We start from the raw sequence: 27,903 nt of genomic DNA, 5'->3' as shown, positions 1-27,903 counted from the left end.
CCTTCCTCTTGAACACACATGGTCATTAATTCATTAATTGACCATTTATCCTTATGTGTGTTGTAAGAAATTTTGAAAGGTCCATATTGATGTGGAAGAGTGCATAAAATGTAGTACACAAGAAAAGTTTCAGACATTTCCACTTCAAGTGTCTTTAGCCGAGCCGTTATATCCCGCATTTTCATTATGTGCTCTCGCACACCTCTCACACTGTTGAGCCTTAATGAAGAGAATTCCATAATTAGGGTACTGGCAAGTGCCTTATCTGAAGACTGAAACTGTTCATCAATAGCCTTCAGTAATTCTTTGACATTATTATGCTAGTCGACAGAACCACGCATACCAGCAGAGATTTTGGTCTTTATGAACATTACGCAGAGTCGATTAGAGCGCTCCCATTTTTCATAAAGATCAACATCATCCGGAATGCTGTTTTCAGTAATAGCAGATGGTTCATCTTTCCTTATAGCATAATCAATATCCATCCACCCTAATTGAAGAAGAATTCTTTCTTTCCATATTTTATAGTTGTCGCCCTTTAGTTCGGGAATGTCACATTTCATATCAGAAAAACTCGCATGTTGCATAACTGCAAAAAATATCATATGCTTAAAATTTTTGAGACAATATCATGTTTTAAAAATCTAGTGACATAAAATTTGCCTGTGGGCTTAAATTTTAATTCAATAAAATTTTTATTTTTTTTAATAACTTTATGATAAAACTATCAAAATATATTTTCCTTAACTCCTGTGGGTAAATTAAGAAAAATATAGTTTGATATTTTAACCTAATTAGTTATATAAATATAATAAAAATCCCTGTAGGGTAAAATTTATTATGTTTATATAATTAATTACAATTGTTGTCTATTATGTGATCCAAATCCACTTAATGCATAATTTTTCATAATTAAGAATGCTGTGGCTATTCCTCAATTATTTAAAATTATACGGTTCATTGGACAAAACTTTGGCTTTACTTAATGCTTTATATAATAATTATTTCGCAATCAACACTTTCCAAGAGTGTTCCCAGGAAAGATAAGTAGGGCTAAGGTCCTTTAAATACCTAACTGATAGAGCAACGTTCCTCAGGGAGACCAGTGGCTAGTCAAGGCAGTTTAAACCGATCTATGAAGAACTCCCCCAGATCATGTTTTCTCATGTCACGTTATAATTATTATTCACTTTAATTATCCACATTTATGCGAATCTTTATAAGCCAAAAATTTTTCATTAAATAACTATATATTCACATTTTTACTTAATATGAACAAATACATCTCCATCAGTTTTTCTCTTCAATCAGAGTAGTGATAAAGTGAGGATTATTTGTTCATTTGTGAATATCTGAAATATTTTATTTTATATTATATTCATATCTTACTTGATATGTTCATTTCAAATTATAAACAACTTAATATAATTTAATATGAACACAATGTGAATATTGATGTACTAATTTTTTTTATATTATTTGCATTTTAAATTTCAAGAATAAATGCAAACATAATATTAAATTTGCATGTACACATCAAACACTTATTCATAATATTTGACATTATATCTAACATGCAAAAATAATTTCGAAACATGTATTAGAAATTACATCGAACTAAGAATTATTTTAATGTGTACAAACTATTTAACCAAATGTTATATGTACATCGAATTATACATATAACTTAATAACACATTAATCATTATTTATTTATTATTATTATTTTTATTTTAAAAACAATAATAATAAAAACCAATAATTTATACCAAATATCAAATTTGAGTGGTCCTCCGTTAATTATTTCAATTAAATTAGAATTATTTTAATGTGTACAAACTATTTAATCAAATGTTATATGTACACCGAATTATACATATAACTTAATAACACATTAATCATTATTTATTTATTATTATTATTTTTATTTTAAAAACAATAATAATAAAAACCAATAATTTATACCAAATATCAAATTTGAGTGGTCCTCCGTTAATTATTTCAATTAAATTGGTGTGGGTCCCATGTTAATAAAAAATTAAATTTTTTTTAAACTTTAATATATTGCAGGTCTCGTACAATAATTGAATACAATTATCATTCATTTACCAATTCAATTGCCAGTTGCCATTCATCTTCTTCTTTATTTCTTCTGCAACATCTCCGGCAATATTTTTCCGTAGAGAAAATTCGTTCAAAATTTTTCAGAAATTCTCCAATTTTCAAGACTTCAAAGAAGATTTTAAAGATGGAACCGAGAACAAAATTCTCAAATAAGTTTCTTAATATTCGAACTTCAAATTCAAATTTCTTACGTAAAACTTCCAAAATAATTTCTTAAAGTTCTTGTTATGAAAACAAATATTTTCAAGACAGAGGTATCACAGCTCTGATACCAAATGTTAGAAATTTTTCTCAAAATCATGTTTTTACGTATACATGAACATGATAAAACTATATGCGGAAATAGATCGAGTATTACCTCCGGCCATTGAAAATTTTTGATTTCTCTGTTTTTCTTCTCGGTTGAAGCCTTCTAAGCACTTCACACTCTCTTTAGATGGTGTATATTTCTTATGAGGTGTGTGTGCTTAGGGACCTCAATCGTCTCTATTTATAGGCATCTCATACCATCAACGAGAAAGTCGGGAGTCTGAATGTTAAAAGAAGAAACGTGTACGCATCTCAATTTTCTAAAGTTGAGGTTGCGTACACAAGTTTCGTCAAAATATGTAGGCAATTGCCGTCGCCAATTCCTACACGATATTTCTTTTATCACGTGTGTCATATTTCTTACAGATACTCCCAACACTGCTGGCGTAATCTCCTCCCTCTCTTCGTCACATTTACGAGATTTCTCGGCAGAGAGCTTTAGATGTTGTCCTATGGGAATAGAGACTGACTTGGATTAATGCATAGACAATCTAATTAAGACCTTCCTTAAGTTTCCGGGAGTTACGAAGGAGGGTTTGAGCTCATATTGGTCATGGATTGATAATGGGAATTGAACTCTCGGAGATCTAATCTTTCGAATTAAAAACAAAATCTTGTTTTTGTGATCTCTCCTGATATCCATCCTCTTTGCCTCCTCGAGATCTTTCATTTCTAACTCTGAAGCTAGTTGTTCCTTAAGATCATTTATCTCTGTTTTTCTCATAAAATATCATCTACATATTGAAGAAGAAATTATCTCACTTGTTCCCCAACTTTCTTAATGTACACGCAGCATTCAAAGTGACTTTTTACAAAGTATATGCTCATCACAACGTGATTTTATTGAATTTTTTTTATTACAATAAAGTTTTGAACATTGGTCATCTTACATGATGAGGAGGAGATTATGTCACTATACCACGAGTGACGTCTCCTAACTCATTGTTTGAGTTAGGAGAGGAGATTGTTACAATTAAGTATCGAATCATAGACTTCGTCTCAAACTTAAGATCTTGGTGTCAGATGAAATACGAGCCATCAACATCATGATTATTTCTTAGAATCGTCATTTTGTTAGTAAAATTTTATTTATTAAAAATTATGTGTGGTGTCTAATGCCTCGGTTATTATGGTTTTATATATTGTTATACTCTATTTGCATTATATAAAATAATATTGAGTACCGTTTTGAAATAAAATTTTTGGACTCGTATCATCATAAAAGTTTAAGAGTTCAACAATATTTAATTAATTATGACATAATAACTACTGGTGAGAGTTGATGCCAAACATATTTATGTCGTTCATCTATATTAGACATCAAATTGATATTATTCAGATATATTGATAAATATTATATCATATTTATTCGAGTCAATTGGCCAAAAAAATATTTTTTTATAATTGAAATCAAATTATTATTATTCAAAATATTGGTAAATATTTCATCATGCTTCTTCAATAGCATTAGTAACAAATATATAATTATAATTCACATCAACTAAAAAATTTCATAAATTTTGTAAAATCTTAGATCTTATATCAAAATTTTCAGTGATATTAAAAAATATTAGAGCTATTATATATTTAATTATAGATCTTGTCATATTATTAATATAAAATCATGTTTACTATTCCAAGAACATCAATGAATTATTATATAATAAAATATAATATTAAATAATAAGTTGTACTCTTTGGGAGAAAAACTCAAATTAAAAATCATTTGTTCTGGTAGTGTTTTATAAATTTAGGTCTATACAAAACGAGATAAAAGAGAGAGTTCAAAGAAAACTCTTGAACTATATTATTCATAACCATTAACCAATAACCATTTCTAGAGGTGGATCATTTTAGAGATGAAAAAAATAGAAAGGTGCAAGGAAAATTCAAATAAGAGAGAGAAAAATCGACGACCCAACATAATTTCGTTAAAATTTTGGATGAGGGGTGATTGTGATACATTTGTCTCACGTTGGTTAAAAAATGAAAGTTTAAAATGCTTTATAAGGACTTACAATAGACTCCTATAGAAACTTGGCTTGCTCATTTTCGTAAAGCGATGACAAATACGAAATAGTTTCTATAGGGGAGACCTATTGTGCAGTCATGAGGTATAGGCCCGGAGCATGACATAATGGTATAAGAGACAGATCACCAGCATGAACACCAAGAAGTAATTACTATGCAAGGAAAAGTTCTATGTGGGTGGTAGTCACCTCTTGAACCCGAGGGGCAAAGTGCTACATCATGAAATCCACCTCTTAAACCTGTAGGAACTATCTCTATATTCCCGAATCTTGTGGATCGAGAAACAGGCCATGACGAGAATGTCGTGTTCTGAAAGAGAGGTGACTATGATACATTTTTCCCTTATTGATTGAAAACAAATGTTTAAAATATTTTATAAAGGCTTACATAGACTTCTATAGCAACTTGAATTAACTATTTTTTATAAAGAAAAGACAGATAAGAAGCAGTTTCTATAAGAGTATATTATGCAGTCGTGCATGCACGATCTTGGACCTTGGGTTTGACACAACCTTTGCTAGTGAGTTCGCTTTTAGCTTGGGCAAAGAGGTTGTCTTTTAGGAGTAATTTAAGTCCTAAAATGGCAGAGATATTGGTGTGCATTATTGATTGGTTAAGTCCTAAAATGGCAGAGAGATTGGTGTGCATTATTGATTGGTTAAGTGCGGAGGAGTTCAGTTTTTGGAAAGATCTAACAGGCAAATTGAAGAAATTAAAATGAGTAAATTTTTTTAGTTAATCAAGTTTTCATTTATATAATATTTATCAATGTTAATTTAACATGTATTATAATGTTTCTTTTTACAACTGCAAATATCGCTCAAGATCGTGCCAACACTTCATCTTCTGCATCCATTTTCATCTAACTTGAAGAATAAGACTATATTTATGTTTATTAATTTCAAATCAAATATTTATAATTATATTTATATTTTAACTTTTGCTAGTCTTTTTTGAGATGTTGGAGTTTCAATAAAATTGTTGTATTGAGATATGAATGAATGTTTTGTTTTTTAGATAGTTTTGTTATGAAAAAACTATGTAAAATCTCACATTAAATATTTTTGTTTCAAGAATCATTGGCATATTGTTTGATCAATAATAAGGTCCTAACATTTTTTAATTAAATTAAAAATTTAAGTTTAATCTGTTTAACCGATAAAATCAATATTTTTCAAAATAAAAACCGAACTAAATATCTGAAATTTTTCGGTTCGGTCGATTATTTTGGTCGAAAAGAAGATTTTGCTAACTACTAGTGAGGTTGTATACAAATGGACTAAGCCGGGTCATGGATTGGGCCACTCAGGATTAGGGCGATGGGAGTCCATTTACTAGCATTAGTGAAAGAAATTGGAGAAAAGGAAAGGACATGGCCGAGGGTTTAAGGAAGCCGATAGAGAACAGCCTATAAGCAAGCCAAAGGAGACTAGGAAGGCAGATTCAAGGCCGCAGATATCAAATTGAAGCTCTTAAATCAACGATTGGATCCGGTGAAAGGTAAGCTTCAACTTAATAATCTGAAATCATTTGATATAATTAGTGGAGATGCACTTTTGGTATGGGAGGGCAGGGATGGCAATTGGCAGCCACAATTGGAGATGGGTATCGAGTAATGGGAATATTTGTTGGATGTAGGAATTGATAGAATAAGTTTCATCTGAAATTAAAGCAGTATTCAACAAAAACGATATAATGTTTGTTGGGAATATTAGTTTCGTCTAATTTTGTAGTACTATGCATCAGTAATGGAACATCTTGTATTTTCAATGGTGAGTGCACGTTAATTATTGTTCATTGGAGCTGGAAAATGTCGAGAGCAACTTAATGGGTGACCTTGTGGATTCCAAAAACACAAAATTTAGTTTGTTTTCACACCTTTATTTGTGATCTGTAACGTTTGACAACAATGGAAATGCTTGTAGGGAGTCCCTCCTTGTCAGTTTTTGCTGTATCATACCGTGTGCGAGAAGGCACATAGCTTTAGGGTTGTCAAAATCAGACACGATCCACCAAGTCGACACGGTTCAACCTGAAAAAAATCAGGTTTGGGTTTGGGGTTTTCATGTTCAGGTCAGATCGGGTTGTACCCGATAGCTGATCCAAACAAAATGATCGGATTGGGTTGGGTTCGGGTCAACTCGAAAATTTTAATATTTTTTTAAAAACTATAATTAATAAGTATTGCCTACATTTTTATATATTGTATGTCTGAAAAAATATTTATTGTATATTTATATCATAAATTTTCATAATTTAATATTTATTTTGAACATTTTTTATTTTTTAAACAATTGTTTATTTGATTTAGTAAATATATTTTATTTTTCTACCATTAGACTTTCAAATTTAAATCATATATATGATGGAGATTTTGTTATAATATGTTTAAATTAAAATAGTATTAATTTTTTTTGAATTTTATTTAATTTTCGTTTAAAAAAATTTACAAAAAAACTCAAAATCGGGTTGATCGGGTTCGGGTTCGGGTTCGGTTTGAGCAATTTTTAAATAGTACTGATGCTCAACACGACCCAACCCACCCGAATTGACACCCTTACACAGCCTGAATGTGTTGAGATATGCTAACAAACAGGTAATAGTGATGTGATTTACTCTGCATGATCACATGGTCTATGAAACCGATCAATGTACAATTTCTCAGATTCGAAGCACGACTCTTCTCTTTGGTTCCCTATCTCTGACAATTGAATGTATTCTGAGAAGTTGAGATCATTATTTTCACCACTCCACAGGTCAAATAATCTATGCAATGGAACTAGCAGACAGAGCCATTGGCTTGCTTTTATCAGTCATCAGCCTATCCATATTTACCTATTATACCTTCTGGGTCATAATCCTGGTTAGCTAAATTTTCCGCGGAGTTAAAAATGTTAATTGTGCCTTTCATTTTTTTCCCTATTCATTATATCATTTTTCTCGCAGCCATTTGTTGAAACAGACCATTTCGTGCACAAGTACTTTCTACCCCAGGAATACGCAATTCTCATTCCGGTCTTCGCAGGTGTAACGCTCGTTTGTTTCCTCACAATGTTTATTGGATATGTGATGATCAAATCTAAAAAGAAGAAGGCATGAATCGAAACTATGTGCCAGCCTTTACTGATTCAAGTTCAGTTCAGTTCATGTTTTTGGACGCACTACTCATCTGATATTCGAATACCTTTTTGGATGGTACATAAGCTATCCTTGAATTCCTATGGAACATTGCTAACAGTTTTTTTTAGTTTTTTAAGGCATAATAAATGGCACCATGTTTTTTATTCGGACATCTGCCGCGACCCATGTGCGCGCGATGTTCAAATCAGGGATGATGGCTTAATGTTTGTGTGTGTGGGCAGGAAGGGGTTGTTTTTGGGAGGTTGGGGTAAGCCTTACCAAGGTTCCAAAACCTATAATTCTTATTATGTAACCGACAATTCCGGTTCGAATAAAAGGTGGAACCGGAACCGAACAGCTTTGGTTTGGTTCTGAATCTGGTTCATGACAGTTTTGGTCACGGTTTAAGCCTATTAAAACAAAAATTTATTCAATTAAATTTTAATGGTCAAGAAAAAAATAATGATACAATTCGTGATAGTTTAGGAACCGGAATCAAACAGAAAATTTGAAAGATGTAGTAATTTTTGTTGGGTTTTTTTTAATGGGGAAAATATGAAGTATAGCTAATCAATCGGGATTCTTTTGTTTATGGAGAAGAAATCGTCTCTATGTATGTTGGTGTGAATTTGATTACTCAATTAATTTCAAATTATAAATAAATAAATTAGTGGGAAACTTGTTGAAAGCGTGCAAAAGATAAAGCTAAAACATGACATGAAACGTGAAGAATAAACACAAAATCTGGGAACTTTTGAAGTATTATTCATTTAAATTTTTTATATTAAATTTTAAAATGTTTTCATAAATTTTCATTAAACATGTTTTGATAAATTATTAGAATTATTGTTTAAATATGATAACATTTAAGTTTATTATTTTTATAATAAATTTTCGAGTGATGTTATCATTTAAAAAGTCAAAAATATAGATAAAGATTAAAAAAAATATTTTTTGGATATAATAATTATAGATAAGTTACAAATTTATTAAAAATCAATATAGACTAGTTTTTGTAATTTGAGATAAGTATTTTTGACATATAATAAAAAATTAGTACATGAAAACAAATAGGGATATCAAACACGAACATGATCCATTAACTCGAAAAATTTTCTCACTCTCCTCTCACAAATAGTTTCTGTCACCTTACTTTTCACAAAAAAAATCTACGGTCACATCGGCGTAAGATATTTGAAATTCAGGCGATCCAGTATCGACACAAAATTATTTAATATCTCCAGTTCGATCTAACAGTGATTTGTTCCATTCCTGATTCCCCAAGGCTCTCCATCATCTTCTTTTGGTCTACAAATAATGCCCCAGGACAGCAAATGTTACCAATAATGTGGTAGAATTGATAACCAAAAACATTCCACCCCTTGAAGGACCGATCATATCAATTCTATCTTTCCCGCATAAGATGAGGAGTGTCTTGGCCAAGAGCTAACTTTCGCACTGATCGCATCAACTAATAGGCTGTAATCTGAAGTTCTCAGCTTCCATGAGAACTCGGCTAATAATTTTACACAAATTTTAATACAAAATAATAACCTCCTTCATTAGAGCATACATTTTCCCCGCTTGTAATAATATAATATAAGTAAAATAAATTAAAATACAGGAGCAGTGTCATTTCTCAAATCGACATTCATTAAGTGCATGTTGTCTCATTTAGTTTCAATATCGTAGAAATTATTAAGGATCTTTGCCATGAATTCCATTTATATAATTTATATAAAATCATTATTGTTTTTTCATGAATGATTTTGCATTATTTTATTTAATTATTTAACAAGCATCCTAGTTTCAATTGACTTGTGTTTTTTTATTATTTTATTTTATATATATACAAATTCATTATAAATAATAAAAAAAATTTGATTTTTATTTTAAGAAAGGATGTTCTAAAGATATATAGTGCTGGCCGGTTCTTTGGAATTTGTTATCAATGAAATATTGAAAATTTTGTTTCTCTAGTTTTTCTAATTTATCTGGAATCAATAGTTTTTATTTTGTTTTTAATTCTTATTGTATTATATTAAGAATTTAAGATTATTTTTTAGAGCTAAATTTTCATATGAATACATATCAAGTATAGAAATAATAATAATTATTATTATTATTATTATTATTATGTTGTAAATAATAATTGTTAAAACACTATAGTTGTAATGTCTCGAAAATTTGAAAATCAAAGTGAACCACATGCATGTCAATTATCAAATTTCTTATGTATTTTAATTAAATATTTTTAATTGCATGAATTAATTATGATGTACATGTTTACATGTTTAAAATATGATTTTCTGTTAGAATGCATAAAACTGTGTTTTAAGGTTATTCGAGACGCGATCGAGGAACAGAGACCGGGGACCATATGAGGGAAAATATTTTATTAAATAATTAACGTCCCGAAAATTTAAAGGTCCACGTACATGCATACAATGTAATGCCTGAAATTTTATTACGATAATTTGAGATTAATTATCGATAAATTGATGTGATGATAGTCAGATCAAGTCGAGAGCTAATTTAAAAGGCATCGAATTGAAAATAGAATAGCAATGCATGTACAAGAATGATCGGGCTACGCGCACATGCGCGAAAGGAGGCGCGCACATGCGCGAGAGGCTTATCGAGAGGACAGAGGACCTCGCGCATATGCGCGAGGAGATGTTTTGATGATGGCCAAGTCCAGAGAAGTTGACGCATGTGCGCGGTGTTGGGGCGCGCATATGCGCGGGCTGTTGAAAAGCCAAGCGCCGAGACAGAATGTCTCGCGCATATGCGCCGGTGATGGTCGCGCATATGCGCGAGACGTGCTGCACCAAGAGCGAGCCACCCATACTTTGACATGCAACATATAGATATATATAGAAGACTTCTTCGTTCCTTCCCTCCCTCAGAACCAGCAAAAGTGGAGATATTGTTATAAAAAATCCTCACGCCTTTTTTTTTTTTAGAAATTTGAAGTTTGCGGAAGATCCGTCTGTCCGATCTTGAATCCGACTTCAGTACTGTGTTCCTATCGACGCAGGCTTCATACGAACGTAAGTTTTCTTAAGTTTTAATATGATCTGAAATTATGGTGTCGTCAGAATCGGATATGATTAATATATGAGGTTATTGACATGTTAGACATCGTATAATTGAAACCGGATTGAAGAACAGATTGGTTCTGAAATTGTTATGATTTTTGGGAGGAATTGAGTGAAAATTGATATCGGATTTGTATTGTTACTGATTATGAGTTGAGATTGCTCTCTGTGGATATTTGTATTATTGGGTATCTTGAGGTTGTGCAGTTATGCCGTCGAAACAGAATTTGGTTTGGTTCTGATTATATCCAGTATTGAATTGATTGGTGTATTGATATTGTACTCCTCGATATTGTCATTCCTAGATTGAGTATTGACAGACCTTGAGTTCGAGACTTCGACAGAGTCAAGTTGACAGAAAGAAAGCTATAAATCAATGTTGATTCGGGATTGCACAACTCGAGTTAGACTTGACTTGAGTTTTCCTAAATCACATACTTTACTTTATTGCATTGATAATTGCAATTGAATGAGATTGATACACTTGGGCAAGTGATTAATGTATTGAGTCATAGGCTGATTCGCCTAGTCTTCGGCTGATTCGCCAAGTTTTCGGCTGATTCGCCAAGGCACTGGACGTGTATATTATATCGATGACGTTTAGGAGTTGATTCATTCCTATCGCTGAGATTCGATATATGTGTCAATGTCCAGAAACTGGGATCCCTAGAGTAGATATTAGTCGAGTCTGAGATGACGAGTCAAAGAGTTTTATCTGTATTCACTAATGTGTCATAAATTATGATTTATGTTTTGTGATACATCGGTTATGTTTTTATATATGATTTTATGCATTGCATTGAGTCATTGTTTATACTGGGATGATATCTCACCGGAGTTATCCGGCTGTTGTCTTGTTTGTATGTGTGCATGACAACAGGTGGGACAGGATCAGCGTCAGGAAGAGGATAAGAGAGAGTCACGATTAGTGTGGAGATCCGGACTTAGAAGTGAATCTGTTCCATTACTTGACATGTAGTAAATGAACAGTAGTTATTATGAATCACTTTTGTACAGGACTTGTACCGTAGACCTGGATATGGATCTCATATATGAAATAAGATTTATTTCATTGTTGCGCACTCATGTAATTTTAAAAAAAAATTTTATGTCCCACATTTTCTTAATTGCTAGATTAGATCTTAATAGTGATTAAAAATATGAATTTGGTTCGGGTCACCATATACAAGTTATCAAATTTCTTATGTATTTTAATTAAATTGTTTTAATTACATGAATTAGTTATGATGTGCATGTTTACATGTTTAAAATAGGGTTTTCTGTTAGAATGCATAAACTATGTTTTAAAGCTTATTCGAGACGCGATCGAGGAACGGAGGCCCGAGACCATATCAGAGAAAATATTTTATTAAATAATTAACTTCTGAAAATTTGAAGGTCCACGTACATTCATGCAAGTTATCAAATTTCTTATGTATTTTAATTACATAAATTAATTATGGTGTGCATGTTTACATATTTAAAATAAGGTTTTATGTTTTATTCGAGACGCGATCGAGGCACGTAGAACGATGACCATATGAGAGAAAATATTTTATTAAATAATTATTTTTAATTGTTTAATGTGTGGTGTATTTAAAATAGAATTTTTGAAAATTAGGTGTTTTGAGGTATTTTTATACGCCGAGTCGTATTTTAAATCGGTATTCAATTTTCAATGAAAATATGGACTTTTTGAGAACTCGACTATTATTTTCACAAATTTTCCTAAACAAAATATTTTAAATATTAACTAATGGGATTAATGAGCATATTATACTAGGTTAATGGACCTAAGCTTGCACCATGTATTATATATTAAATTTTAAGCTAATAAACCCTACCCATAAACCTCAAAACTCATGCCACTCCTTAGAATAATACAAGGACTCTTCCTCCATCAGCTTACACGATCACACACATAATTTTCAAGCAAAGTCACGTGATTCAGCAAGGTCTTCCCCGTGTCGACGTCCTCGCATTGCAAATCGTTTTCGTGCGTAATATACGCAAAGACACGTCTTAATCTTCTTTCAAACTTCTTTCACACCATATTATGTATATTTAATTAACTTGCATGAAAAATATGTTGCACTACTTATATTTTCGTTTTTATGGCTAAATATGCATAAAATTAGAGTTTTTTTTTTTAAAACTCTTCCTAATGATGCACAAAGGGGCTGTCATGGTAAAGATACTTGAAGGGATGTTTTTCACATGTTTAATGGTCCCTAGATGCATAGCTAAGGGCTGGACAAGGAAGCAATAAAGCTGAACGAAAATTAGGATTTTCATGGATTAGGGTTTCAGTTTTTGCTTCCTAGGTGCAGGCGGCTGCTAGCTGCTGTTAGGGCTCATCCAGGGTTCTCAAGAGGGCTGAGCCATGATCCTAGGTAGGCTGCACGAGGGTTGGTTCAAGGGCTAGGGGCTGGGAGCGAAGGGCTCGACAGGTATGGCTTGTGGGCGACGGGTTGAGTGGCTGCTGCTCCTAGGCTGGGTAGGTGTTATCCAGTAGGGTCCCTAGGGGTCGATCATGGTCCTAGGATGGGTAACTAGGGGCTAGACATGGTGGCTAAGGGGCTGGAGTCGAGGCAAGCTAGGGATCAAACCAATTAGGGCTAGGGTTTTGTGCAGAAAAATTCAGAAGGTTTCTAGGCTTGTTCTATGGTTCTAAATGACTTGGTTTAGGTTGAATAATGTATGGTTAGGTGTTAATAAACTTTGGTTCAAGTTTGGTAAATTTCGAGTCAATACAAGTCAAAACCGGAATGTACGTCTAAGTTTAAAAACGAATTGAGAAATTAGTCGATAAGCATAAGTTTACATCTAAGAAATATTTATGGGTGTATTTTAAGGTGATATGTTAATCTTGGAATGATTTGGGTCATCGTTTTAATGTGTAAGGATAAATTGGGAAAGTTGGGGTTTCAGGGGCAAAACGGACATTTTACACCTGAAAATTGTTAGACGCCCTGACAGTGCTCTGAATGTTGTAATAAATGGTAAAATGTTTATTTCAAATGTTTATGGAATTTTATAATGAAACGTTAATGCTAAAAGACATGCTGTATGCTTGGTTTAAAAGAAAAATGATTTATATGTGCATGAATTTTTATAAGTGATGGAAATATGAAAAGTTGAAGGAGGTGAATTGATTGTGACTAATGCGATGATATGTAAGGTCAATGCTCAGTTGACGGGTGAGAATGTCGCTGATGTCCCTGTCGCTCGGTACCGTGGTAATACGTAGATAGCTCCATCGACCTACAACTAATATAATTGTCACAATTGAGGATCTGAATTCAATAAAAAGGGAAACGTATACGTATATGATGAAAGGAAATATGATATGATATGTTGAAAGGAAAATGTAAAAGTTTATGTTCTTGAAAAACTATTTTATTAAAAGTATTTTCACAGTTGCTTGTGAATGTATATGTATTACTTGTTATCATGATTAAGATTTGCTGAGTCAATAGACTCACTAGGTGTGATCGATGCATGTGAGCATGAGATTGGTGTTAATAAAGGTATTGATGGTTGAACTAGCTGTACTGAAAGTACACATAACCCGAGGACCATCGCTAGCTTTCCGCAAATAAAATTATGTTTATGATTACTTAAAAATCTTTATTGCTTATGATGTTTTTTAGAGGCTTTTAAGAGGATGTTAGAGTTAAGTTTATTTTTGAAATAATGTTAGTTTAAGGTGATTGATGTTTACGATTTTATACTTTGAATTACTTTCTTTTGGGTTTTCAAATAATAGTTGGTTGGTTTATTTTAAATGGTGCAAAATATTTATATTTTAAATGTTTAGTGTTTCGACCGAATGAATTAGAATGAAAAAAATTTCTAGTATATTTATAAAAAAAACGAGCAGTGAATGTTTCAGCAGGTAGACTCAAAATTTTTGCCATTAATTAATTGGGAAAAAAAAATCAATTATCTAGCTCTATCCCAGCTAAGGACACAACCAATATTCAACTATCTAATATATCACCAAAATTCTTATGAAACCATCTTATTAATCAATTTTATAAGACAAATCATCAAGTCGACCTAATTCATGAAAAAAATTTACTTTATATGTCAAAAATTTTACTTTTTCTGTAAATGTGAACCACGTCAACCTATATCATATATAAACATATGAGATCATCTCACATGAGACTGACATCAATTTAACATCGTTTGCAGGTGGAATTTGATATATATATATATATTGTAATTCATGGTTAGGATAATGGTTAGGATAATTTATATATTGTAATTCATGGTTAGGATAATGGTTAGGATAATTTATATATTGTAATTCATGGTTAGGAATGTAATTCATGGTTAGGATAATGGTTAGGATAATTTATATATTGTANGTCTATATTTTGTGATATTTTGGAGAGGCGGAGAGTAGCCAGGAAAATCCACGCGCCGCCACATCCAATTCAACGAAGTACACCGCCACGCCTTCTCCCTATGCCTACATATATTATCGGTGTGTATGTGTGATGTATATTCTTGTAGAAGTTTCTTTGTTTATGTAAATGGGTCAGAATAATTTATTTTATTGAATTTTGACTAATACCGTTTTGTTTAGTTAGCAACCCGTGAGAGAATTATTGTATTGTTAATCGTGGTAGACAGGTAATTTTTGGAAGTTTAGTTTTGCTCTGTCTGAATGCTGTTGTTAGAGGTCGCCGGCCGATGCATATTAATTTGATCCTGTGATGGGTTGTTGAATTCGATGTTTTGTAGTTGAATTATTCGATGCATTGATCCATTATTTACATAATCCTTCTGTTTTTGTAGAGTGATTGAATCCTCTGCCTAACAGTTGTTGGAGTCGTCATTCAGGCTACGATGGCTGATTCAGATGATTTCACCTTTTGTCATGTAAGTGCTTCGTGTTTTCATGATAGATTTTTCTTCTTGTTGATAAATTATCGGTCTTTAAAATAATCTGATACTTCTTGATATGGGCAGTAGTGATGCGCTAACTTTTATCAAGGGGTGTTTTCTTTGGCTAACTAATGAGGGTGATTTCTAGTATGTTCCCGATAGACGGAATTGTGTTATTTTTTTAACATGAATATCTCTTTTCGTTTGAGGGGAACAAGTGGACAGCTGTTTTGCTCACTCCCTCTTGGCCTTTGCCAAATTTCAGCCCTTACACAAGTTCATCCTGTTTTTTTTTTTACCTTTCAGTTGTTTTTTCTATTATAATTTTTAATTTGGTTTACGTAATTAGGTTGAGAAGCCTGTAGATGGTGTTGAAGAACCGCATGTTGCCGCGGGTATTGGTGGAATTTGTATAGATGATAAAAATGCTAATGGTAATTTGGATAGTGGTAGTATATGGAAAGTTGGTGTTTCTTCTCAGAAAACTGTTGGCACCTTGACGTTTAATGTCATTGATGCATCCACTCAGAAAATAACGAATGAACATCCCAAATTGGATGCAAAAGAGGTTGCTGGAAGTTCAATTAAGGCGCCGCTGGAACAGAAAACTCTTGTGAAGAAGCCTATGCCCCGAAAAAAGGTTCCTTACGAGATAGGGTATAGCCCGCTGGACTGGCTTAAGCTCACAAGAACACATCCTGACCTGGCAGGTTATGACCATTTTGTGAGTTTTGTTTGGGTGTTTGGTGTTGCACGAATCCTATGCTCCCAATTTATCAATGAAATTTAACTATGCACAATTTTTTTTAAAATATTGGAACTCAGTTGTTTTGCCATTACATTTGTAAACAAAATTATTTTAGTAGCGATTTTATGAGATGGTGCTAGATGTTAAAATGCTGTAAGCTAAAATAATTGGTGATCAGTTACTCGTTTGAATACTTAAGAATTCCATTAAATCTTTCTTTTTGATGTTTCTAATCTTTCCTCTGAGAAGCACTGTTGGCCATTTTTTTCTCATGTAGTTTTCTTTAAATCACCCGTGAGTTCCCTAAAGTCCACAGATCAACTTGAAAATGATGAAATCAGATTGAGGACTGAGATGTATCGGAACTGATTATTCTGGGTTGAGATGATTGGCATTTTCTTTGTGGCACTACCAATTTTGGCATGCTTTATGCCAGTTCCTCTGCTTACTTTTTGTACTGTTTTCTTGGGTATCTACCTTATGTTTGGAGAAATATTTGGCCTATGTAGTAATAGATTTATAATGTCATATCGAATCGCAATATTTCTGGTCTTCACATTATATTACCAAGGTTTTATATTTCCATCACCTGTACTTCTGATTACAACATGCAGTTGTGTCTTTTTTGGGACTTTTTCTGAAGAGAGCTGATCGAACATATTAAATATCTAGAATTACTTCCAATGTCTATATTTTTAGTAGGATGACCACTTTTATGCTGTTTCCATGAAAGTTGAAGTTGAAAAAATTTCTAGAGCAAGTATCTGTAGCTGAATTCTTTTGGTTTTACATTTTTGTCAGGATTGAATGGACAATCAAATAGAAGACTTATAACTATGGATGAAGTTAAACAACACAAATCTGAGGGCTCCATGTGGACTGCTCTTAAAGGCCGTGTCTATAATATTGGACCATACATGAAGTTTCATCCTGGAGGTAGCTATTAATTGTGTTCGATCGATTTTTTTCCTTCTAAAGTGGAGTTTGCAGATAAAATCGTGAATTTGTCACTTTTCTGTCTGTGTTTGCCTTATATCAATGTTTCCCTCATAAAAGTATTTGTTGCATGGGATGCTCAAAAACCTATGAGATATTATTCCTTTTTAACCTGTAACCGTATGACTACTCAATTGGGGTGCCTAAGCATTTTTCACTATGGATGCCAGCCCCATTAACTTGGACTGTCGTTTAGTTTAACATTGCGTATGATTGAGTTTTTGTCTTGACATTTTTTTAAGATTTGGATCTTGTTTCGATCACATGTTGAAAATTTGGCTCTTTGATGCTCAAATCACGATATCGCCTTTTTTTATTTAAAATGGTACATTAATAATTTGATTATATGTTTCAGCCGGTCCAGATTAGGACCTCTAATTCGCCTTAGGTCAGCAATGTTTCCACGTTAGTAAACTAATTATCTAATTTGTACTGTTTACACTCTTTAATTTCTTTGTCAAATGACTCAAATTTTACTTTCTAAACCGTGAATCCGTGATTGAACTTTGAAATATGGTTTACATTTTTCGATTAGTTCATATTGAGTTTCTATATATATACATAGACACAAATATTTTATATATGAGTTTCTATATTTTGAGTGTAAGATTTTGGAATGCGTAATTAGGTTTTTAGGTAGAAGCACTACCGGAGGCTTTCGTCTCAAGTCTTTACCGTTTATCGTCCTTAAAAAGTTCCCAGTTACTTTCGAGTCTATAACACTCTTGTATTTCTATATCCTCGTATGAATTGTGAATTGACGTGAACATATCAGAGTTTTTATATTTCCTTCTGCCTTTTAATTGGCTCATGCCCTTGAATTTGAGTACGAAAGTTAAATTGCCGGGAAAATTTTACTCAGTTTCTTCAAATCCTAAAACAATGATTAAACAAAAGTAGATAGACAACAAATGTGAAAGCAGAGCCAGGTGCCTAAGAATGGAGAGATTGATTAGATATTGTTGAAAGGGGGAATTGTTTCTTTTTCACCATTGACTGATGGAAGAAATACCATGTTTAGGTGCCTTCAAATCATCTATTGTTTTTATTGCTAGTCTCCATGATGCTCATGTGCTTGAATTAATTGTTATGCTCATTTCTATCTAATCTGTTTTTTTCTGTTTGTCTAGCTTGGCTATGTGAGATGGTCAAGGCATGTTTCTATGCTTTTTTCTTTTCCATATTATGATTTCAAAATTGATTAACAGACTCACTCGACATGACATAAGCGCACGACACGGATGTTTTGCAAGGGCAAGGAGCTATGAGCCATTAAGTGGCATATTTTTTTAAAACTCAAATCATATGATTTACCCATGAACACTGCTGGTTTAAGGTTGTCATGTCTTTTTTTCCCATGGGTATCATATCATTTTTTTATGTCATTTTATCTTTATCATTTTAGTTTCCCATTTAAAACATTATAGTAGGTGATGAGATGATTGTTTCAAGTATTAAGTGGAGTCCCTTCTCCTAGACAAATTTCTTAAAAAATTCGAGGAGCCTTTTAGTTTGTTTCATGCTATTTATTTCCTGCTGATTGTGTCTTCTAAATTGTGGCTGCTTAATTTTTAAGTGTTTGAAATTTAAATGAGTTTTTATTGTTTTTTCTTCTGAAAGCATCGATGTAGCATCCTTTGCTTATTTATACTCTGATTTTTGTATAGTGATGCCACAATTATTGCAATGTCTGAAGTGAAGGTGTTGAGCATATTAATTTGTTTGAACTGGTTCCCATATATTGATATGAGATGCATTTGGCTCGCAAGGCTTTTCACCTTGATTTTATGTTCTTTTGTTAGGTGAGGACATGCTGAAGAAGGCTGTTGGGAGAAACAGCACATTGTTATTTAGTATCCTTTTACCACTACCTAATTCTTTCTCAGTTTCAGTTCGAGTAAATTATATACGTCATCTGGGGCTTGTAAAAGTTGCGATCCTGATTCGTTATACAGATAAACACCATGCTTGGGTTAATGCCGAAGTTTTATTGGAGAAATGTCTCGTGGGCATTTTAGACGAGAGCAAGTAGAGATAAGATATTCTTTCTATGGTTCCAGAAGAAGCAATGGAGATTGCAAGAGATCAGTTATTTCCATTTGTCATCGTCTGGAAGATAGATGCAAGCATTCAAGAATGTAGCATGTGTTGATGTTTGTAATGCTAAAATAGAGGAAAACTTAAAATCGTTATGGAGACATGTTATTTCGATGTATATCGCGACGGTGGAACATTCAATGACTTGTGCTTCTAACAATGGCGACCAAGGGTGAATTTGTTTTTACTACATCGTTCATCTACTTCTCTTACAATTTTGGTCGTATATAAATGTTTGTCTGGGCTCAACGAGATTTAACTAATGAAGGTACTTGGTGAAGCATTAAAATGCCCAATTAAATTTTAGTATTTCACGCGAGGCATGGAATACTCTTCGTCCCATTTTAAGGTTGCCATGGCAGATACACTTAGCAAGAAGTGTACAATGAGGTGTAAAGATGAACATAAGATGCAAAACATATCATGGCTTAAACATGGGGCATCTTTTTTATACGATAGCCAAGTCCAATGACCTAAGAGGGAATCCAAAATCAAGGTTGAACAGCACAAAACGGTTCAGAAGAATCATCCCCATTCTCATATAGAATTATAACTAAAAATAACTGCGATTTTTGCAACCATTGTGGATATATTACAATTTGAATACGCATATATCCAAGATTCTGACATTATCACCTGACTGCTTCCGGCGCAGAATTGCAGTAAGGTGTATGCAAACATACTAATTTTGTGCATGTTAGACACAAATTTGCAAAGAATATACCGATAACAACACCAAAAAAGCTCTTCCTTCTATCCAACTTAACCGCTCTCTTAACAACGATCCAAAAACAGGGGAAAAGTGCGCCACACGCGAATATCATACCATGATCTAGACCCCTATAGTCGATTCCAGCAAGTATTGCTACTATAGCCGATAATGGGCCCACGAATCCAATAAGTGCAGCTGATAAAAGGGATCCCTGCCAACTGTCAGTTGCACCAAAAATGCAACTAGCGACTGCTGCACCACGAGGAAATCCATGGAGGGACACGGGAAGAACCATGTGCCTTCCGAGCCCATATGCTTTGGGTGCAGCCACTCCCAATGCCAACCCCTCAGAAAGAGCATGGAGGGCTATTGCCAAACAAGACACAAATGATTGAAGTGTGGGCGCACTAATCGAAAATCCAGTTATATCAGTTATCGTATTTGCTGATGTCTTTTTGCGACTTCCAAGCTTCATAGCACTAGATATGACCATGTGGGCAAACGTAGATCCTGCTGTGAGAAGAAACAATAGTGGAAAAAGGCCCATTTTTGAAGATAGGAGTAGTTGAAGTGGTCGCCAAGCACCAAGGACAAAGGCGATGCCAGAGGCTACACCAGTGAGGACAGCATGCTGAAGGTGGAAAGCAAGAGCAAATGCAACAAGAGCAATGCCACCAAGCAATGGACCCAGACCAAAAAGTAAGGAAACTAAGAGACCAGAAGCATCCTCTGGGCTGCAAAGTAAAGATTTGGTTACAAAGGCGGATTTCATAAACCAGTTTTTGCGCTGTGAACTGTAACTGTCATATTACAAGTGTTTACACAGGAAAATGTAGAAAACAGATTTAAATTTAATGATTGCCGATGAAAGGTAAAGTCACTCTAATAGGCTTCTACGGTAAAAAAAATAGTGTATTTCTTAGCCCCCTCCCAATAATAATAAAAAAACTCGCACACACACATGGAGAGAGAGAAATATTACTTGTAATTGTGGCTGAAATTATCAAACACAACACTCAGAGCTTCCATAAAAGCTACGGAAAGTGTAGCAGCTGATGCAACTTGAGATGGGGAAGTTTCCTGCAATCCGAAAAGATAAAAAAATCATCAATCACAGTCCAAGTACAAACAAAATCAAAATTAATTTCCCTAGCGGTTGAATTTGATCATTTGACAAGTATGTTGGAATCATCGACAATACAGCTTTTTCTCTCTCTCCCTCTTTTTTCTTTTTCTTTTTTCCCCAGATAAGACAAATTTTCTTTATTTGACACGTGGGCTTTTTCAGGCATTATTCAATCTGAGGCAGCAGATATTTTCTTTGATAACAATAAGAGTTAACCAGCATAATTTTCTTAACTGATTGAATGATTTGAAATATCATTCGGAAAAACCAGAGTACCCCGACAATATCCAGACACAAAGCATGTCTTGCCAGAATAACTCTTTGGAAATCCTATACTGTTTACCACTAGGCTTATTGGTCGGCCATATAACGCATGTCCATGGGTAAAAGCCAAGCTCTTACCTATTACCAACATTATATTGTTCTACAAAGACTATGACTCCAAATACAAGAGTTGAAATATCTTCCCCTCGTGCATACATTGACAAACTATTAAACTATTTGTATATTCACAATCCTCATGTCATATCCATTATATCAACTTCAAAATTATATAAACTGTTAAACCAGAAAGTACAATTCACTTGCGCAGAATATCTAGCGCATTATACACCAGCATGCCTTAGAAATCAATACTACGTGCAAAGAGTGTGGGCTATCCAAGATGTTTGACATTTTTTCTTCCTCTTTCTTCGGCCTGGACTAATGCACTAAATCTAGTTTATCAGAGTTGGTCATTCTTTAAATAAAGACATTAGGCAGAACGTATTAAGTAGACCAGTTATTCATTAGAGGCTAGGACTAAATAGGTATCCCAAATCCACAACAATTGAGAAATAGAGTAAAAGAAAATGAGTTATATGTTGTCTTAGATTCAATAAGTTGTAGATGATGTAAAACATGTGTTACACGTTTAGATTCAAAAAGTTGCAGATGATGTAAAACATATTTTGTTAGATATTGGACGTAAAAATATATATCATATACGCACTGAACAACAATTTAATAATAAACCACCACACCAAACTGTACAAATGAGTTGATAAAACTGTGTCCAGTAATTTGAAAAAGCTAAACAAGGAAAAAATCCAGTGTCAGTCTTTAGCCCGCAAGGAGGATAGAAATACAAAAGATCTCAATTCTCAATAGAAATCAGGTAATCAAAGTGATGCTAAAGATTATTTTACAAGTACACAAAATTCCACCCCACCTAATTCATCCCTGATAGGTAGGTGCATTTACATTTATTCAATTCAAGAGCACCAAATCCTAATTGGAATAGAAATGTACAATAGAGAAGTTTAGGATTCTCAAACTACATGCTTACATAGGAGGCAGTGTCGAAAAAATTATTGGGCAGAAATTTTTTTTTGTTCCTAAATGTTGACCCCATATCAAGTATGAAAATTTTGCTTCATTATTTAGGCACAAAGAGACTGTCGTAGTTCTGTGCAAATGAAAACAAATAAGTTTACCTTGAATCCCTCCGGAAGAATCTCAGTGATAACCATCCAAATCATACACCCAGCAGCAAATCCGGTAGCAAATGGCAGAAACTTATTGAATGCATCGGCACAAATAAATGATGGAACCGCTACAAGGGGCTGCATCAAGAGATCATATGATGCAATTCATCATAATAATATCCAACCAAAAAAATAAATAAATACAATAATTAAAACTTCACATCTGTCCCTCAAAAACCATTCAGCCACACTGAAACGTCTATATCATTTGCCTTTCTAGCCATGAATATCACTGGTTCAGATCAGGCACTGAATAACTGTTTTACATGGGCAATGAAAATGGATAACACACTGGAATTTACTTCCTCTGGCTTCAGCAGCAAAGCATTCATCACTATTCCAGTCACAAAGATGACGACTTAATTAAAATGTATAGATTGTTCATCAATAAAGGTCCATTATCACATGAAAATTTTCAATGAATAATGATTCCCGATGACCTTACCTAACAGGTTGCGTGTCTCGCTTTGAATATTGAACATTGGAACACCAAAGAAGTTCAAACACCCAGTATCATGAATCTAATAAAAGGTATACTGGTAGACAAAGAAATTCACCCATGATGTGAAGCATTGTGCATATTCCCAAAGTTGTAGCATCCACTTACAGACTGACAAACTGTACTACATGTCTCGATTGGATCATAATGATTCTAAATATATAACAACTAGGTGGAAAATTTAAACGATAGAGTAGTCACGGACACACGATGTATAGATACACACACACATACAAGCACCCCAATTTAAAACATCTACTCAACTGAATACTGATTATGCAGTATACATCCATAATATTTCTTTAGGATCTTACACTTTGCAACAACATTTGAATATTTTAAGGTGATAGTATATGCCACAAATATCCATTTACACTGCTCTGGATTCTTTCCATGCAAAGAATCATCTTAGAGGAGACTATTGCAGAGTTAGTCTCGCCACCATAGTGGATATTAGAAAACAGAAACCTATCTGCAATTTTATAAGTCTCGTCTAGTCATAGAAATGAATAAATTACCTGTGGCAGCGACGTAATCACACTCCATAACATGGCATTCTGTGGAGATACTCCTCTCGATGCAAGCACCATACTAACAGCCAATCCCTCGGGTATATTGTGCACAGCAATGGCCATCGTCACCAATATCCCCTGATATAAACCCTTGGAGCCAGCGAAGGATACTCCAACACCAGAGCCCTCCCCAAAAGAATGAAGAGTCATGATACCCACAACTAGAATGATTTTAGTAGCTTCTGCTCCTTTGATGTCCAGCATGCTTACTTCACCATATTGCTCAAGGAACTGGGCATAGGAGAAAAGTAAATTAAACTCTAAAGTGCACCGAAGAATATTCAGGACCATATCCCAGGTGACAATTTAAAAAAGGGGTAGCTCAACGCTAATGGTCACTGATATTTAGGCTTACTACAAAAAAAAACTACATGAAGAAAGCCATTAGTTTACAACTGCACACAACACAATGTGCTCCCAGAAGAGATGTGAAAAAGAAAATATTTCAATGCTTCAATTTTACCGACCAACAGTTGAGACAAGAGTATGAGAGGATGACCATATACTGTTTCCAACCGTATTATACACTTCTACAAATAGATGAACTATATGAATAAAAAAATGGATATTGTAGCTACTTGAAGACAGTTGAAGATCGCCAGATGGACATATTGTCAGTAACAGCGTAACACAGAGGCACAAAATGGACATCTTTATGCATACCTTATTCACATGCAAAATCATATAAATAAATAAAAGACAGTCTATCTTTAGGGGATCACCCCAAAGAATGACATCAGCTGCTACGAAATTGCACCAGTTGCCTTGGATTGAACTATTGGTAAACATATTCTCTAACGAGTCTAACAAGTTTAAAAACAAAAAAAAAAGATGGGCAAGCATTTCACACATTGGTAAACAATATCAGCAGACTCCATGAAACCAGACTGTTAGCATCAGATTTCTAAAGTTTTCAATAAGACAGAACATGAAATAAATAATTTCATTTGCCGTGGAATGCTTTTTACTAAGTAGACTTCCCAAAACACAGAAATTTTTGTTTCATTACGGTAATAGGCACATAAACTACGCTCGATGACAACTTGTTTCCAAAATGAAGAATGATTCGTGAAAACACAAAAACAAAAAGACTAAGTTGAAAGCATATTGCTAGTTGCAGGCTTATAATTAACGAACCAGTCATCAACAAACCTGCACCACAAGAGTCAAGAAAACCAAAAATGCAGAAAAGGTAAAAAGTTGCACTCTGCGGAAGTAAAGAGTCTGGGGCCTCAGGGCAATAGGCAAAGGAAGTAAATCGGAACTAAAAACCATTCATACTATCACCATTATAAAATAAAATCGGCAAAAACATATTCATAACCACGTCTCAAAGGAAAAAATATCATGATAGGTCTAAGAGCTTAACCTTCTTGCAAAGCCATATGAAAATGCCACCAGCTAAAATGCCAATAACAACCCAACTGCCGCTTCCATGGTCCTGCCCTTCCTGTATTAGGTCAAAGCTAGCAGCCAACATCACTCCTGCAGCCATTCCATTGCATATTCCAGCCCATTGAGAATCAAGCTCCACAAAGAAAAATGGGACAGCACCTAAACCAGTAGCAGCAGCCATTGCCAGCGTTAAAAATGCAACTGTTGACACTGAAACTTTATTCCCACCCTGCCACCGTTCACCTCTTTCTCTACCAGTGCTATCAACATTAAAAATGTGCTCTGCGCCCGAGCCATCTATCACACCAACCCCTGCATTCCTTCGTGGAGCAGTTACTAATGTTTCTGAAGTTCCTTTCTCATTTTCTGCTATTACACTATAACTTAATATAGCTACAAAGAGAAAAAGAGAAAGAATTGGCTTAACTCCTAAACTCATTTTCAGCCTATTTACGCCACCAAATGTTGTACAGTTAGAAGAAAAAGGTAGAATTGAATGTTTTCTTTATTGCAGTATTCTCATCTCCAGTCAAGAGAACATGTTCAGACCATATATAGCTATTCAACCATCTTTGGTTCTCGTGCATAGATGTTTTCTTTACTGCAGTATTCTCATCTCCAGTCAAGATAACATGTTTAGACCATATATAGCTATTCAACCATCTTTGGTTCTCGTGGATATAGCATGGTCGTCAATTCAACTGAACACGGGACACCCACTAATGAATGATGAATATCTTTAAGACACCACACAGTTTAAACTTACGCTTGATGCCCCAGCTCCTTCTCTACAATGAAACGATGTAAGTAAGAGATTCATAAACAAATAAGAACTCCAAACACAAAAAGCACAGAAAGAAAAAACACAAGAAATGTACCAACATGAGTTCTATATTTCTTTCTTTTACTCTACCCTCATCATTGAGCATGAAAGACTGGATAAGTGGGACAACCACTTACAAAGGGGAGCAAACCATTGTTCAGAACTAGATGCAAGTTTCAAGAATGAAGAATATGTTAATATACTCTCTACGACTATTAGATTACTCAAAAAATAGAAATCCAAATTCATAGTTTACATTTTACGTTTCAGCTATTAGGCAGTTAGTCGCGTGTAAGTCAACTCTTCAGCTGCATAACATTTAGATTTGCCTAAACACAGGAATCAACCGCAAGTATGATTCTTTACAAAATTCACATAGAGCAATTCATAACAACAATAGATGGATTAGAAGAATAAACAAGGAACAACCCGCTCCGGGCTATCTGTTAAGAATTGTAAATCCTTACACAAAATGCCATGACAAAAATCATAAAGACACGGTCAATCAAAAAAATTTGAAGGCCCAGAGGCAAAATCATCACGAAACCTAAAACCCCCAAAAAAAAAGAGACTCAAATCACAAAATTCGACGCAACTGCATAAAACCAATAAAAGAAAACCATCTCCACGTACTTTCGTATAAACAGGAAAATTACAAAATCAGATAGAATGGGGAAGCACCCATTAAATTAAACACACAATCGTTCTTCAATTTCCCTAAAAAATCTGTTTAAAAAATAATACACATCAGAAGATATGGAATATATAGTTGAAAAATAATATTTAAAATGTTTGATTTGCACTTCAGTCTCGGATCGACTAGTTGTCTTCTTTGCTGTAGCTTGACTACGTGATCGACCTATAATAATTTGTTTGCTGACTTGAGTCCAGAACTACTTCTTTGCTAGCCTGAGTCCGCGTGATTTATCTATCTCATTAGTTGCACCGGATCCCTACTTCTTGTTGCCTAGCAACTGAGAAAAGAATAAGTCTTTGACTGTAACAGCGACCGAATACCAACGGAATGTAAGCCAACAAGTGACTTCCTAGCTGCTGCTTGATCTATCTCATTAACTGCAGAATCCCCATGAGTGTACTTCCTGCTAGCAAATGGGAAACTCCTTCTTTCTCTTCTTTCAAAGCTTCTTCGAATGCCTCTACCCGCAATGGCTAATTACTTCAAGTAAGGGTCCGGCTTGAGCCAATAAAGATAATTATGTAATTTATTTTTGGATTATTTGTAACAATTTTCTATAAATAGATCTCTCATTTGTGAAGAAAATCACAATTGAAAAATATTATAAAGTGTGTAGTGTGATAATTTTGAGAGTTTGAGATTTTTACTTTTTACCGTAAATTTTTTTACTTTTTCACAACACGTTATCAGCACGAAACTCTAAAAGTCCTCTATATTTTTCCAAGCTCCAAAACAGAAGAATAAGGTAACAAAAGTAATAATATTTATTTTACTGTTTATTTATTTATTGTGTATATACTTAATATATAATATAATGTTATAATAAAATAAATTTTTCAAAAACTTGTTATAAATCCTGGGAGGATGTTAAGACGACATCTCATACTCTCGGTAAGGGATACGACAAGTATAAAAGCTTATAAGATTTTTAAACAAAATATTTTATGACATTTCATTATAATATTGTGATATGATATACATAATTATTTAAAACATTACTAATATTATATACACCATATTATTACCATAAAATTATACAAATACATACATTTATTTTCTTGTACACCAACGGTCATAAACGGTAACAAAACGGCTAGTTTTTGCCCTATAAATATGATCTCACAAACA

General features: G+C 33.7%; 4 protein-coding genes across 12 annotated transcripts in view; 2 read left to right on the top strand and 2 right to left on the bottom strand.

Moving 5' to 3' along the window:
• LOC140984021 (polyamine oxidase 1) overlaps positions 1–27,903 on the bottom strand; it is a 63,498-nt gene that overhangs the window by 30,274 nt on the left and 5,321 nt on the right. The window lies entirely within an intron of this gene.
• LOC140984909 (dolichol-phosphate mannose synthase subunit 2) lies at positions 5,741–7,751 on the top strand. 2 transcript variants are annotated; one of them, XM_073452599.1, is made up of 5 exons: positions 5,789–5,964; positions 6,390–6,442; positions 7,027–7,060; positions 7,221–7,327; positions 7,411–7,751. In XM_073452599.1, exons 4-5 carry the CDS (start codon positions 7,238–7,240, stop codon positions 7,561–7,563), a joined length of 243 nt encoding a protein of 80 aa, XP_073308700.1. In that variant the 5' UTR covers positions 5,789–5,964; positions 6,390–6,442; positions 7,027–7,060; positions 7,221–7,237; the 3' UTR covers positions 7,564–7,751. The 2 variants fall into 2 exon arrangements, with proteins under 2 accessions (XP_073308699.1, XP_073308700.1); XM_073452598.1 differs by lacking the exons at positions 6,390–6,442; positions 7,027–7,060 and having other exon boundaries at positions 5,741–5,964.
• On the top strand, positions 15,064–19,612 carry LOC140984827 (cytochrome b5 domain-containing protein RLF-like). 3 transcript variants are annotated; one of them, XM_073452479.1, is made up of 7 exons: positions 15,064–15,180; positions 15,283–15,329; positions 15,495–15,578; positions 15,934–16,294; positions 17,134–17,268; positions 19,131–19,181; positions 19,284–19,612. In XM_073452479.1, the coding sequence occupies exons 3-7, from the start codon at positions 15,546–15,548 to the stop codon at positions 19,358–19,360; spliced, it is 657 nt and encodes a 218-aa protein (XP_073308580.1). In that variant the 5' UTR covers positions 15,064–15,180; positions 15,283–15,329; positions 15,495–15,545; the 3' UTR covers positions 19,361–19,612. The 3 variants fall into 3 exon arrangements, with proteins under 3 accessions (XP_073308580.1, XP_073308578.1, XP_073308579.1); XM_073452477.1 differs by lacking the exon at positions 15,283–15,329 and having other exon boundaries at positions 15,064–15,138; XM_073452478.1 differs by lacking the exon at positions 15,283–15,329 and having other exon boundaries at positions 15,064–15,182; positions 15,497–15,578.
• On the bottom strand, positions 19,941–26,849 carry LOC140984399 (putative zinc transporter At3g08650). 6 transcript variants are annotated; one of them, XM_073451792.1, is made up of 6 exons: positions 26,760–26,849; positions 25,230–26,043; positions 23,807–24,091; positions 22,739–22,867; positions 21,120–21,217; positions 19,941–20,871 (listed from the first exon to the last, which is right to left on the bottom strand). In XM_073451792.1, the coding sequence occupies exons 2-6, from the start codon at positions 25,692–25,694 to the stop codon at positions 20,058–20,060; spliced, it is 1,791 nt and encodes a 596-aa protein (XP_073307893.1). In that variant the 5' UTR covers positions 25,695–26,043; positions 26,760–26,849; the 3' UTR covers positions 19,941–20,057. The 6 variants fall into 6 exon arrangements, with proteins under 6 accessions (XP_073307893.1, XP_073307891.1, XP_073307890.1 ...); XM_073451790.1 differs by having other exon boundaries at positions 26,138–26,820; XM_073451789.1 differs by having other exon boundaries at positions 26,335–26,820.

The sequence above is a fragment of the Primulina huaijiensis genome, chromosome 9 (assembly GCF_012295235.1).
Source record: "Primulina huaijiensis isolate GDHJ02 chromosome 9, ASM1229523v2, whole genome shotgun sequence".
NCBI classification, from domain to species: Eukaryota; Viridiplantae; Streptophyta; class Magnoliopsida; order Lamiales; family Gesneriaceae; genus Primulina; species Primulina huaijiensis.
The sequence above is the reverse complement of the archived record's forward strand: the minus strand, read 5'-3'. Positions and strand labels throughout refer to the sequence as shown.